The sequence below is a fragment of the Xiphophorus couchianus genome, chromosome 1 (assembly GCF_001444195.1).
Source record: "Xiphophorus couchianus chromosome 1, X_couchianus-1.0, whole genome shotgun sequence".
Taxonomy (NCBI): domain Eukaryota; kingdom Metazoa; phylum Chordata; class Actinopteri; order Cyprinodontiformes; family Poeciliidae; genus Xiphophorus; species Xiphophorus couchianus.
The window spans coordinates 9525774-9541369 of record NC_040228.1 but is presented as its reverse complement, the minus strand read 5'-3'; the positions used below and the strand labels follow the sequence as shown (position 1 = coordinate 9541369).

At 37.2% G+C, this 15596-nt stretch overlaps 1 protein-coding gene across 1 annotated transcript in view; it reads left to right on the top strand.

The window, feature by feature from the left end:
- Nucleotides 1-14816, top strand: part of sema3bl (sema domain, immunoglobulin domain (Ig), short basic domain, secreted, (semaphorin) 3bl) — a 71942-nt gene extending 57126 nt beyond the window's left edge. Inside the window, exons 8-16 of the mRNA XM_028014815.1 lie at nucleotides 731-845; nucleotides 1017-1086; nucleotides 1688-1832; nucleotides 5669-5900; nucleotides 6518-6609; nucleotides 6857-6898; nucleotides 6994-7219; nucleotides 10236-10363; nucleotides 11406-14816. Coding sequence (XP_027870616.1) covers nucleotides 731-845; nucleotides 1017-1086; nucleotides 1688-1832; nucleotides 5669-5900; nucleotides 6518-6609; nucleotides 6857-6898; nucleotides 6994-7219; nucleotides 10236-10363; nucleotides 11406-11912 — 1557 coding nt within the window. The 3' untranslated portion in view covers nucleotides 11913-14816. The remainder of the gene's footprint in view (nucleotides 1-730; nucleotides 846-1016; nucleotides 1087-1687; nucleotides 1833-5668; nucleotides 5901-6517; nucleotides 6610-6856; nucleotides 6899-6993; nucleotides 7220-10235; nucleotides 10364-11405) is intronic.
- The last annotated feature ends 780 nt before the right edge of the window (nucleotides 14817-15596 follow it).

Below are 15596 nucleotides of genomic sequence, written 5' to 3'. Positions count from 1 at the left end.
GCTAGTCTCATCATTTTGCTGTCGCAATCCTGTTTGCATGTTGTTTTTCAAAGTGTGTGATGCATATGAAGTATAATCTGTTTTCATATATGCAAACCTTTTGAAGATCAGGCCATACAACCTCTAATTTAGTCATTTTCTGAGTCTGAATTGAAGAGCCTCAGAATTACTTTGTCACACGGTTCATCAGTCCGTCTTTCGTTGTTGGTGTTGATGTCTCTTTTGTCTCGAGACAATCCTGCACTTGAGCTTGAGCTGTCCTCTTCATCACGCACTCCAGCTTTTAGAAATCCGTGGGTGAAAATTATTTTATTGGCCGCATCATTGTCATTGTCAGTGTTCAAAGTATGTGAAAAAAGTAGCGGCTTGTAATCTGGAAATTGTTCATTTCTGGATTATTTTCTCTCCATTCCAGCACTTATCTGTGAAAATTTTGTTTAGTTGGTTTGAGGACACATAATTTGTTTGGCTTTTTATAAAATCTCATTAATCAAACCATGTGCATGAGATTGACCAGGATCTCCAGCTTTAAAATTGGGTCTCTTAAGCCGATAAAACCCTACCTTGCATGCCTCTATGAGGAACCCTGAAATTATAGACTGAGTCCACATGTGTCATTCTTTAATCTAACATGTTGGTCTTTAATTAAAACCAAAAGGACGAATAATGTCTGTTTGGAAATAAATGCCCAGCTGTGTTTATTTGGTTGTTTGTCTGCATTTTTCACCAGAACGATGTTGGAGGACAACGAGTTCTTGTCAATAAGTGGAGCACGTTCATAAAAGCCAGGCTGGTCTGTTCTGTTCCTGGACCTCATGGCATCGACACACACTTCAACCAGCTCGGTGAGAAAAAAAGCACAGACAAATAAGAGGCACCAAAAGTTCCATTGACACATTTGGAAACTTTGATTGGTACCTTCATTAGCCCCACCACTTTTTTAACAAGCTAAATATTTAGTGGTGATGCCTTATCAAACTCACATCGCACACATTTTCTTTTCTAATTTGAACCAGAGGATGTTTTCCTGCTGCGGACCAAGGATGAGAGAAACCCGGACATCTATGCAATTTTCAGCACTATCAGGTAAACACATCTGCAGCAAAATGTGTTTTTATCATCCACTGAATGACATTAGGTCACTTAGGTAGTTTGGATGAAAACTAAACAATGTTTTACCCTGATTGTGACTCTTAACTCAGTGGTGACCAAAGTCAGTCTTCATTTTGTGCTGCCCTGCATGTCTTTGATGTTGCCCTGATTCAGCACAGCTGAGCTAAATAAATGGGTCATTAACAAGCCTCTACAGCGCCAGGACACGCTGGGGAAGCAGTTGAGCCATTTGAATCAGCTGAGTTGGAGCAGAAACACACCTGACCTCTGCAGGATATCTCCCTTTGAGAACTGCAGCTGGACAAAACTGCTCTGAGTGATTTATTGTAAGAGTCAATAACTCTGCCCAGACTAAGCTGTAGATCATTTTGAACATCTTAAATAAGTATGACTGCCATGACTTGAGTTCAGCTGTTTATAGGTTTGATTTCTCCTTACATTATGCCAGACTCTATATTTTTCCATGTATCTGTTGGTTTATCATCTAACCATTATAAACTGGTGTAGATTTGATATTAGATTGTAACCACACATGATACAAATAATCTACGTATTTATTTTCTTTTGTCTACAGTAATGTTTTCCAGGGTTTTGCTGTATGTGTTTACCATATGGCTGACATCAGAGAAGCTTTCAATGGGCCCTTTGCTCACAAAGAGGGCCCTAACTATCAGTGGGGCCCCTATGAAGGCAGGATGCCTTATCCAAGACCAGGAGTTGTAAGTGATAGATCAACAGTCATATTGCTTGAAAGTAAAGATTTGCTCATATTTAGTAAACCTTGCTTTTTCAAGTATTTATAGTCCTAACTAAAACATATATACACAACAGTTGACGTGTTTAAAGTGTAAAGGGTTTTGCACCATTAGGGTGACATGCCTTTATATTTACTTTGATAATTTCAGTAATCTAAATGTTTAAAGATTTATGTTTGTAAACTGTATGTAGAAAGGTGGGGATTTAAATTGGTGAGAAACTGCTCAGTTCAATCACTATAAACACTGTGATGTTTTGTTTGATAATCAAGAGTAAAGTTGGAACTCATTTTAAAGCAAAGCAGTGATCCAATAAACTGAAAGCACCTCAATGCCCATAAATCTCAGTTAAAAGCCATTCCAAGTTTCAGGTTTAAAGCTTGTTTATGCATGGACCATTGATTGTGTTGGAAAAGCACATTAAGCAAACTTAATGCATATTAATGCATTAAGTTTTATACAGCAGAGATTGACCTGTAGTTTTCTAATTCGTTAAACATGTTTACTGCATTATTGTGGCGGCCTTATTAGTTTCCAATGCAAGACAGAGTCAGCCTTTTGTAGATGCAAAACTATGAGCGATGAACAGGGTTATTGTGTAATGTTGGAGAGTCTGGGGTTTGATGTTTGTGTCACTAATTATGGAAAAAGGAAGATTGAGTATAGAAATATTTTTCTATAGAAATATTTTTCTATACTAAATTTTTATGTTTGCTTCATTAAACAAACATTAAAATCAAATTTTATTTGTTTGGCACATTTCAGCAACAAGGCCTTTCAAAGTGCTTTACATCACAAAAATACTAAGTTATAGAACACAGTCAACAATTGAAACAAAACATTTTGCTGTTACACATCAGATATTGTTGATTAATGTTTCATTATTTATGATTCAAAAGCAACTCTTAACAGTCTTTAGGTTTTAGTCTAGATTTAAAGATACTTAGTGTTTCGACTGTTTTTTTTTTTTTTTTTTTACACACTCAGGTTAAAAATCAGAATTTTTTAAATTAAGGCATTATTAAAATTCAATTATTTATATCTTTCATCTGCTACATCACAACATGCATTTTAGTCAATCATCAACTTTTTTTTCTTAACTACTGACAGTAAGTTCACAGATAAATACGCACATGCTCAAATTTTCTAAAAATGACAATTTCACTACATTTGGCTTCTAAACTCTGAGATTGGGGTTTTGAATACAATCTTTGTATCTTAAACTGGATAACAACAAATCATTGACAGTCATAAATAGTTAAATAACCTACTCCAGTTTTTCCTCTTGGAATGTTAAACAAATCCAAGTCGGTTCAGGTAGCCCGCCTATTCAAACATCCACTTTAAGCTTCACCACCACTGGTGCAACTAAATGCTGACAGATTTTGATGAATCTACAGTCGTGTGCAAGTTACACAAAGCTGTTTTTCCAGTTCTGAGTAAGTAGCCTAAAACTCTAGGAATAGTTTATTAGGTTCACAGTATGTACAAAAACTAAGGAAGAAAAATATTATGGGATGGAAAGGGGTATAAAAAACATTATATATGAGGTGTGGAAAGTTTCCATATCGGTAAAGTAAACTACTGTAAGTGGAAGTGCAGCTGTTGTGACTGTACACGGCACAGACCCCCTGTCCTGGATTACATCCTGACTCTGAGTGGAGCTCTCAACCACATCGCTGTAACTCAGCCTTGTTGCACACACAGACACACACGCATGTACGCCGGGCATGCATGCGTAAAACGATGTCACGTGAGCTATTCTGCTTCATTACCTGAGTGAATGAAAGAGCATGGAGGAAGAAGATGAATAATGTGAGAACGGAGTGGACACCTCTGTGGTTTTCCTCCACCGACTCCCTGATTAACAGGAATGTCTTGGCTTCAAATGAAGAGGAAAAACTTGAAGGAAGACATTGAAAGAAAAAAAAAACTGTAAATCAGAGTAAAATAGTGAGGAGGTGCAGGAGGTAGAAAAGAGATTTATTGTTTTGTATCCAAGGTTTGACATCTTTGAAACCTGGCTTTCAAATATTTATCTAACATTTTAAATCAATCTTAAAAATCTAATCCTAGAGAACTATTACGTATGCCTAAGTTAGTATTTTATCTTACTAAAACTTTAAAAAATGTGTAGCTCTTATCTCTGAGGCTTATGAAAAGTAAAAGATACGTTTTATGCCCCTCCTAAAAATTTAAATTCCAGTGCAGTTAAGGGCCTTTTTCCTCCTGAGATATTTGCATCTGCTTTTTAGCTTATAGCACATTGTTTAAATATGTGTCAGAGCTCATCCTTTAGTTGACAATATGCTGGGATAGATTTTACTGCACACCTGCTAGAGCTTTAGATGTAGAAACTTCTTAACCAGAAACTGTCCTATGCTTCCCCCAAAGTCCTTCATTGTAGTGACCTGAATCTATGTAGAGCTGTTAGGTTTGATGGGTGATTCACTTAGCCTGGAAATCAATTTCTGACATAAAAATCACATTTAAGGATTTATTTAAAATCAACTATACCCCCAGGTTGTCACTTTTAGGGATTTGAATTTGGAAAGTGCTATTTCTGACATATAAACCAAATTTCCAAAACACCAAAACAGATGTCACCCACAAGACAAAATATTGTCTCACTGTAAAGTAGACTTGTGCTGGAGTAAATTTTAAGCTGGGAATCGCAGATTTAAAAGTAATGAGTGCAATTTTCTTATCTTAGTTTTTCTTTTTGGGTCAGATGTGCACCAAAAAATAACCGCACCTATTATTTTTGGTGATGCAACCCAAAAGCGTTAAGCCTGCTTAGTGGCCTGAACTCCAAGCAGCATATAGAGATCCTTTTTCAAGCCTCTTCTTGTCAGATGTGTTTACAAGGCCAGGCGGCAGTAATTGGTCTTTTTTTGTTGACGTGATGCATTTTAAGGTGCACAACTCGTCTTACAGAGCCAGGTCGCAGCATTCCTGATGTCCTTTACATCCAGAACATTCTAATGTGAAATTGACAAACGATTCTGACAATAAACCAAGTCATTGAAATAACGGTAAAACTTGACTGAAATACAAAATAATGTGGGAAAGAATAATGCTTTTGGAAAGATAGCGCTCCTTGAATAAGTGAAATTATGGAAACTTTAGAAAAGACAAATTAGGCATCACTTTTGATGGCTTTTGCCACCTGCAGAATAAATATAGCCAGCTGTCTGCCATGATTCCAGTATTATTACCCTTTACTCTAAGCATAATGCAAGCCAGTTGTCTGGAAGATTAATGAAAATGTAGCAGTGCATGACAAAGGCTTTGGCCGCTCCCATCAGAAATCCAGATCTGCAATATGAGCAAACCTAGAACTCCAATAGCTTGCGTAAATGCTCACTTTTGGACCGTTTTCAGCCTTCCTGATTATTTTAGTGATACAGTATCTTTGCCAAATTCTTTGTTCATTAGATTTCCCATCCCTACAGTGGCATAAGCTGGAGCTTCTACAAAGCTATAATAGTGGTCATGAACTTTTATCCAGTTTTGCAATGAAATAAAACTCCTAATGAGGGTTCTTTGAGTTGAATTTAAGACCATAATTAGGCTACAGTTTGTTTGGAAAACACTTACAGTGTGGTGTAAAATGGTGGGAATTTGTAATTGGAGTAGAACATGGTAATCTCTTCCATCTGTTGGTTTTACTTTGACATGTCCATTTCTTTCTCACTTGCAGCATGCTTTAGGTTAGCCAGTAAAAGCTGAACAACATAAACACTTTTACCCTCTTCTTGCTCATCGTCTGTTTCTCACCCTTCTTCCCGTCTTGCCAGTGCCCAAGTAAAATCACCAACCAGCCCGGCAAAGAGTTTGGCAGCACAAAGGACTTCCCTGACTCTGTTCTGCAGTTCGCCCGCAGCCACCCTCTGATGTGGCGCCCGGTGCTCCCGGCACTTCGCCAGCCTGTGCTGGTGAAGGCCAACATTCCTTACAAGCTGAAACAAATTGTGGTTGACAGAGTGGAGGCAGAGGATGGGCAGTATGATGTCATGTTTATTGGTACAGGTAGGCTCAAAATGCAGAATGCAAGTTCTGCATTTTGAAAAAGCAATTTCTGCTTTTTCAAAATGCAGAACTTGCATATGGTTATTTATTGCACGTTTGGTTTTCAGACATCAGATTTTACTTGTTTAGTTGAGTTATGCTGTGAATCTGTTTAATTTGAAAATACTTACTTGTACAAGCAGCACACAGGATCAGACATCATTATCATCGCACTACAGATTCTTAAGATACATTTGGATTTTTTTTTTTTCTAAGATCTGATGTATTGGCATGATTTTTAGCATTAGAATTTAAGTGTGGTGATCTCAGACTTCAGTGTGAACAGTCAACTGGCCTGAATAAACTAAAGAATGAGAGTTACGAAGAAAGAGATGCAATGTGCTGCGTTTATGGAAGTAACTACTGATGTTACACTGTCAACATGTGCAAATCAATTCAAAAGTTTCTAAGTGAAATTATTACTAGCTCAACAAGGGTAACTTAATGGGCAAAACTGTTTCTATGTTCGATATGTGTCAGATATGAAAGTGAACCTAATCTGATATTGGCCATATATGGGGAAAAACTGCTCTGTCGCCTGCAGTATGAACATTAATATATTTCTGTTTTTATTGAAGATGTTGGAACGGTTTTGAAGGTAATTTCCCTACATGGTGGAAACAGTCTGGAGGCAGAGGAGGTCACACTGGAGGAGCTACAGGTCTTTAAAGTAAGTTTTACTTCTACAACTATACAAATGATTCTACGTTTAGATAGTATGCACCTTACTTTGCTTTGTATTAAAAAAATATCCAGATTTCCAAATGTTTATGTTAAGTTATAATGTCATGTATGCTGTAGGAAATGTGAGCACGAATAGGGGATGGAACCAGCCGTTCATGAAATGTTTCAAATGCTTACAACATCGTTTTTTTGTTTCCACCAAATTTAATTGCAAATCAATATATTTTTTTCAGATACCAATCCCAATCACTTCACTGGATATATCTGTGAAAAGGGTGCGTTGATACACTAATCTCTTACCTCTGTCACCTTCCAGAAACTGTTCTCATATTGTGTTTCCCCTCATTCTTTTTCTCTCGCCTCCACACAGCAAGCCTTGTATGTGGGCTCTGCAGCAGGCGTGGCGCAGGTGAAGCTGCATCGCTGTGAGACGTATGGGAAAGCCTGTGCTGAGTGCTGCCTTGCCAGAGATCCTTACTGTGCATGGGATGGATCCTCCTGTGCACGATTCGTTCCAAACAGCAAACGTCGCTTCCGCAGGCAAGACGTCAAACATGGAAACGCGGTGCTGCAGTGTGTGGATCAGAACGTTAGCGGTAAGTGTGCATTCCTCTTCTTTGTGGATTTTAATGAAAGTGGTTTTGTTATTGGACCCGGATACAGTTCAAACCAAAAATGATTTATTAATGAGAAATCATCAAATCTAGAGAAACTCATCCATGCGTTTATCTTCAGTCGTATTGATTATTGCAACAGCGTCTTCACAGGTCTGTCCAACAAATCAATTAAACAGCTGCAGCTGATCCAGAATGCTGCTGCTCGCGTTCTCACTAAAACCAGGAAGATAGAGCACATAACACCAGTTCTAAAGTCCCTACACTGGCTCCCTGTAGCTCAAAGAATAGACTTTAAAATACTGTTGTTAGTTTATAAATCACTGAACGGCTCAGCACCACAATACATTAAAGATCTGCTTTTATTGTATCAACCTTCTAGACCTCTCAGGTCTTCTGGTTCTGGTCTGCTCTGCATCCCCAGAACCAGAACCAAACGAGGAGAAGCAGCTTTCAGCATCTATGCACCACAAATTTGGACCAAACTTCCAGAAAACTGTAAAACAGCTGAAACACTGACTTCTTTTAAATCTCAACTAAAAACCCACCTGTTTAGGATTGTATTTGAAATGTAATCAATTACAAATTTATTGATGTAACTTGACTTAATGATTGATTCTATGTTGCATTGTGATTCTGTGTTTGTAATGATGTAAAGCACTTTGAAATGCCTTGCTGCTGAAATGTGCTATACAAATAAAATTTGATTGATTGATTATGAATAATCTTTTAAAAGCCCATTGTGTTTCTCCTGGTTTTAATCAAAGCACAAATTGTAAAGTAGCTCAACGACACTCCCAAATTGAATCTGTCAGAGAATCTATGGAGAGAGATACAGAATTGCATGACTGCAGGCACTCTTAAAATATCAGTGGAAACATTTACAAAGCTGGCTAACAAATGCAAGAAGAGTTTGACAGCTGTAAAGCCATTAAATATATTTCTTATGATTATTGAGAATGCTTTAAATGTTTGTATTTTTTTTTTCTTGAATACTAGATAAATGCCAGAAACAAAGTTCCTGTTTTAATAATATAATTTAAAATCTCCTCAGGTTATGAATGTGTCTCATCTTAGTAATTGTTTTTAAAATGAAACAAGCTAAATTGAAAATGGTAGGTAGTTTTATGCTAATTGTAATGTGGGTATTTAAACACTTGTTTATACAAAGATAGTTCTCTCTCATAACCCCGGTCGATCGAGTTCGCACTCGTATCTATGGAAAGTTAAGCTAAGCTCCAGAACGCCAGGCGAAAGAGAGAAAAACCAGTCTGGACTTCTGCTCATAGCGAGAATCCACGTGTTGCTTAGGTAGTTCTAAACAGACTCGTATCTCTTCGGTGTTCCTTTGCCACAAGTCTAAACTGTTTACTTGCTCATAAAAAGAAGACCACAGACTGTTTTATGTAGTCCACATTTCTCAGGATAAACTTGGAAGCCTTTGAGAATGTGTTATTTAACTTGTGTAAACAGAAATTTGAGGGAAAACCACTCGTACTTAAGTGGAGTATTCCAACCTTTGACCTCATTCCATGACCGCGCTCCGATTAATGTAGTACGGATACGAAAGGTTGCAGAGAAGATGCTGCATCAATCTTCCTGTCCTCTGGAAAGCAAATTAAACTGCAAAATGAATTTCTATCCATATATGTAAATGTTAGACTCCTGTGTGACTGTAATGTCTGCATCCACCCATATCTTTCACTGCAGCCCTCTACACCTCAAAACACACTAGATTACACCCTCAAAATTGAGTGACATTTAGAGTATTGCTGACAGCATTCAGTCATGTCATGTTTATTGGCACGTGTTCAACAACAAGGCAGTTTAAAGTGCTTTACATGATAAATCAGACAATGTTTCACTAACTACTAATTAAAGGCATCTTTAAAGATGTGGTGTTTTTGCCTTTATTTAAAGAAACTCAGTGTTTCAGCTGTTTGTTGCAGATTCGAAACAAACTGCATAGAAGCTGGTTGTTCTGGTTTTGTGGTGCAAATCAGACACAAGAAGACCTGATACCACAACTACAGATCTTGAATGTATTTTGGTGCATCAAACTGCTGGTGTTCCCTGCTTCTTTGTTTAAAAAAAATCAAGGTGTAAGTATTTCAGCAAAGATTTGTAGCTGAAAAGGTGGAAAGAAACAACTTAGTTAAAGACTGAACCAAGTCAAACATGTTACTTCATGTAACAACTAACGATTATTGAAAGCTGACGGGATAAAAGAGGCAGAAGCATTGATTCCACTTGTTAAATCCTTCCACAGCCAAAAAAAAATAAAAATGGATTCAAGTGAAATGTTTATAATTTTAATAAGAGGGTTCAAAACAGATGGGAAGACATGATGGTGATTTAAGAATTAACAGAAAGAGACATGTCTGTATTTGTTCACACACCTGAGTGTCTGGTGGTGGAGCGATGAAAGACGCCTCTTTCTAAGCCTTTCAGTGAACCTTAGTGGACAAGTTGTCTTGCTGAAGACTTTTGTTAAAGTGTGAAAGGAGAGATTTTATAGCGGCTTTGTGTGAATTCATCCCTTTCCAAATTCCTGCAGCCGCTTCATAACCACTCATTACCATTTTGTCCCTTTTTTGACTTAAATTTGATGCTTACAAAATAAAATCACTTCATATACATGTACTTAAATCACAGTATAATTCTTTTAGTTAAGTATTTTAAAAATTGTGTATATAATTGGTCAGAAAATAATTTAATGTAGTCAGAGATTAAATGCTTAAAATTTTTTGTATAGCCCCCAATTTCATTTTTATACTTCAACATTTTTAAATATTCAATATTTTCCCATATTTCTTTATGTTTATTGTCCAAATAATGGGCTTTTTTTCTGAAACACCAGCATTTTTGCATGACATAAGCTTAACCAATTTCAAGAATAATAGAAATTTAGTTCTCAATCATAAGTGATTTTATTGTCATGCTTCTTCTGACAGACTAAGTTTTCTCTAACTCTATATTTTTTTTCTTTTTTGAGAAGACTTGGACGTGACTGAGGACAAAGTTGTGTATGGGACGGAGAAAAACAGCACCTTCCTAGAGTGTGTCCCTCGCTCGCCGCAAGCTTCCGTCACCTGGCTTGTCCAACGCGATGACCGCAAGGAAGAGGTGCGACGCTTTGCATAAACAAGCCGGTCAAAATCACACGTTAGAGGTGTCAAAATGAAACGCACGTGCGATGGTGGTGAAGAGAAAAAGTGTTAGAGCGGGGTGAAACCTTTGTGTGGTTTGAACAACTGCCTGTAAAAGTGAGATTAGTAATGTGGCTGGCACATTTGACAGCCATTTGACATGTGGTTCAAATTAAGCAGTTATATTTCAAAGAGAAATGCTCAATTGCCTCGTCGCTTGGATAAACAGTGAATTCTCCTCTGCCCTCCACAGCCACATGCTGCCGACGGATCAAGTGTCACTTAAATGTCTTTACTGGCCACTGTGACTTAAACACAAAACTGTAAAGTCCTCTAAAGCTGTATTTAGAAAATGATGTTGCTGGGTGGAAGCACACCCACAGAAACCTTTCGTTCGTTTGAGGTTCTGCTCCTCTGAGCTCAAGTGAATGTCTCGCACAGTTATTCAAGTATTAAGGCATTACTACCCCTCTCCAGTTCCCTGCAAATAAACATTTAGCTGCCACTAGCTGACAAGACTGCATGTTTTAGTTGGCAACAGGTTACTGCTAGAGAAACAGAAGGGCAGAATGAGAAGATGTGGGAGACGGGAAGCGTGAATTATATAGGGGCAGCAGGGAGTGTTTCACTTGTTATCTGAAAAACATAAAAGGGACAATAGGAGAAAACAAACATGGAAAAAAAATCTCTGGAGATCTTGTTGTTACAAGTTGTTCTGAGGAAAGAGAAGCAGCCGACGTTCTTGTTTTTGTTCTCATTCAATGTAAGATGAAACATTTTCTCAGCTTGCATTAATAGGAAGTGGTGGGCTTTGCCTGCAATCTTCAATGTTTTACTTTAAACCAACACTTTTCAAAGAATTTTATAGGCCAGACAGGAGACAGAGCAAACGTGTGTTTTGGCTCTTTGTTAAAATTAAATCAAGGTTCAAATTCAAATTTAACATACATTAGGCAAAAAATATTGTTCATATGATGATTAACATGCACAAACAATTATTTTCTCTCTGTCCCATTTAGGTGAAGCTGGATGATCGTGTGATGTCAACAGATCAGGGTTTGCTGTTTCGTCATCTCTTCCGTCAGGACGAAGGTGTGTACATCTGCCGCTCCCGAGAGCACAGCTTCAGCCAAACCCTGGCCCGCATCTCCCTCCAGGTCCTCCAGGCGGACACGGTGGATGAGCTCATTGCCCGTGACATTGCGGGCATCTCTGACGGGTTCAAAGACCGGTCTCCAGGGAACCACAGGCCCTGGATGCCTTGCAGCACGGGGCCTTACAGCAGGGGTCAAATCGGCCAGTCGCGCACGTGGTTCAAGGACATCATGCAGCTCATCGGGCCGTCTAACCTGCCTCACGTTGAGGAGTACTGCGAGAGGATGTGGTGCAACGACAAGCTCCGGAGGAAGCACAAGAGCATGCTGGAGAAATACCGCCAAGCTCAGGAGAGTGCCAGGAAGGCGCGCAGTAAAGGCTCCGGAGAACGCAACCGGACACCACGAGATCTCAGAGGACGGCGAGAGTAACACCGGAGAGAATGAACAATTTGAAATCAAAGAGAAAAAAAAAGGTTCGGGTCAGGATGGTTTTGGGAGCCAATTAAAAGCCTGACCTAATCAATTGGCGTATGAGAATCTGGTGGATTAGTCTGTTTTTGCCATAAAATAAATGGAATGTTTTCATTTTAAAACAAAGAAAAAAGATGAATTCATTCATTCGAGTGTTTGACAGTGAAGCACACGGTAACAAGAGACCTTTATACTGAACTATATATTACAGTATATTCCTAGAATGTTTTTTCAAGTGAGAGTCGTCAAGAATTTCTTCACTCGCATCATTCTGTTTTTATGTTACAGTGACAAATTTTGTCACAACCCTCTACGCCAAGAAAACTGCAAACTTGAGATTTCTAAGATATGTGCATGTCGGTGTAATTTTGCTTAGCGTGGACCTTGTTTCATGTTTGGTATTTATCCTTAGTGACTCTTATGACTTATTGTTTTGCTGATATCAAGCTTTTCGTTGTAATTTGGAAGAACATCTGAAATTCTCCTGCACACACTCTTACATTAGCATATGTCCTCTAAACGTTTAATCCTTGAGTGAATTTTGTTCTGTTATATATGTAATGCTTGATATTCAAACTCAAACTCAGATTATCTGAAATTTCACTCAGCTACAACACTGAATGCATAACTTCAAGTATCTAAAGATGACATTTTCTGAGACGACTGTTGATGGTTCAACGGATCAAAGACACATGCTTTCATTCTTACTGCCGTGGGCTGAACTTTTCTTTAAACACAAGATAAAGATCAAAAAACCCAACTTGCCGACACAGAGATGGAAACTTCTCTGTGGCAACTGTTTGGTTACAGACTGTAGGAGACACAGGAAGACCAAAAAGTGTGTGAACGTTGTGGATGTGCGGCCAAAAACGGATCCCACCGAGCAAACCGTGGCATCTGGCACGGAGATGTTCTGCATATCTTTTGGTTCCTGTGGAAGCGATCGTCAGCTTTGGACCTGGCTTTGCTGGCCTACAGTAATATGGATACAGTTTGGGCCAGATAGAAGGGGGCTGAAACCCGAGTCGGTTCTTTTGGTTTTTAAATGACTTCGTGACCAGCTCATTGTCCAGTTGCATGGAGCTCTTGGAACACAGTTGTTGCCAGTCGGCTCCAGTGTTTAGATGGACGTTACATTGTGTTTTGCTGCTTTATTGCATTACACATGAGGCAGTGTTATTTATAAATCACTAAGGGTTTTGGCATAAGAGTCGCAGATCATTTTGCATGCATAGGAACCCTTTTCATCACAATGAAATTGTTTGGGTTTTTTTTTTCTCTAATTGCATTTTTGAAAAATCTGTTCACAATTTTTGCTTTTTTAGCCATTTTATGCAGTGATAGTTTAATCTTGTCCATCATGAGGTAATATTTTAAGGGACTTTTTCCCTTAGAACGATGGTTTCTTAGGTCAGGTCATTTGTTTTCCACCTTTCTGTTGAGATCCTCAGAGACGTGACAAGAAACCATAACTCTCAAGGTTTTTGTGCTTTTTATTTTGTAAATACTATTTTAAAATGTTACTTTTAGAACAATTCTTTATGTGTTTACTGTTGTGTAATTTTTTTTTTTTAAATATGATTTTTGACTGGAATTAGCTCGGATCCACCACTATAAAGTAAGCATATGTTAAAAGTGGAGTAGCAGGGATGGAAAATAAAAATAAAAAATATCTTTGATATGATAAAAATACATACATGAAAAGGAGATTATGACTTAAAAATGCATTAAAGAATAAAAATGCTCAATCCTTTAAAATTACTTAGATATGATGTTTTTAAAAACATTTATTATACATTAATACATGAATAACATTAATTACAAGTATGTATGTTTCATATTAAAACCATGATTCAGAAAACTGTTTGACTCGAGTGCAAAACCCTGGAGAACTCCATGGCATGAAGATAACAAACATCACATTACTGTAAATATAAAGAAGATGCTGTACTAATTGTGTTACTTTTTTTATTAGAAAAAAAAAACATAATACTGATTAGCTTTGTGGCATCACTGAGTGAATGGTTTTTCAAGGTGAAACAGAAAAAAAATGCTAGGTAAGAACAGAGGAAGGTGTTAAAATGGTTTCTTTAAAAAGGTACTGAAAGCATCTAATGCAACTCTTTTTGAAACTTCTAAAATTCGTACATTTTTATATTCTGAATTACCTACAAACTATTCATTTGTATTGACACTTTGTATTCTGATATGTAGAGCACAACAAAGCACATAAAATACCTTTAGGCTTGTTCTAAATATCGATCAGTGTGTTCCTAAACTACAAAGAAAAAAGAAAAATTTAAATTAAATATTGAATAAGTTTAGTTTATGTATTTGTTGGATTTTTTGTTTCTTTTAGCCGAGATTTATTGCCATCTAATAACCTAATACCTGCTCAATTTGTAACCATTAAAATAATGTCTGAACATGTTTAAACTGAATTATCTATTTTAAAACAGAACTTGACTAAATCAACACTTAGCTCTGATAGTCAAGTCATGCAGTCGTTGACATGAACAAATCTAGTTGTCTTTATTTAACAGTGACTTTTTTTACAGTTCAATAAGCAGTTTTATTTTTGATGTTTTACTTTTAAGCTTGTGTTCTTTTCCAGAGTTAGAAGTTCATAGAAAGTCTGTATTTAAAACTGAATGCAGAGTTTTAATAAAGAAAAGAAAAACTTGTCTTAAAATGAACTTTGTGAACAACTTTGTAAGCTGGTCAACGGGTGGAAAAGGAAAATTAAATATGTATTTTATTTTATTTTAAATATGTGTTTTATTTAAGTCTGGTTCTACCATGCATGCTACAAACTTGTATACTGTTTAAAACAATTAAAGGTTGATTGTTTTTAAATCAAAAGCTGACCCTGTATTTGTTTATGATTTCATGAGAAATCATAAACATCCTCCTGGTGTTGAGTTTTAATGAGAACAAAACCACACAAAGACACAACTTGTCTTCTAACTTTAGTTAGAAGACAAGTTACAAGACAAGTCTTAATTCAGTTAAGAAGAACTGAATTAAGAAGATGTATGCCTGCATTAGGCTAAGTATTAAGAGTCAGTTGACTGAAAACCTAAAGACTAAAGTAAATGAACCCTCCATTTTTCTGATGTTATCTGCATGCAGAGTTGTAGTATCGTCTTTCGGTTACTGCAAAGGTAACGTAACCCTGAAGTGGGTTGACACATGTTGGTAATTACCATGCACACATATTTCAGTACAAGGATTCAAGTCATAGTTATGCCAGATCTCACGTGTGCAGCTTCAAAAGACTTTCAAACAGACATGTGTGCAAGTGATTGGAGAGATATGAGCCCAGTGCTGACCTATGACGTTACCCAGTCACCGAGTCTGCCCATACGAGTGATTGAAGGCTAATTGGGCTGTAACATCTGTTGAAAACAGAGCCGACAATGGCAGCTTGTCACTTCAGCAAACACCATCGTATATACTGTATATATATATATATATATATGTGTATATATATATATATGTATATATAAAACTACAATTCACGTCTTGCCAATGGCTTCAAACACAGAATGTGAGCTTCTAAAAATCTCAGACTTGACTCATTTTTACCTCACACTGTCTGCTCTTCTTCAATAGTTCAAAAATCAACATAATTACATAATT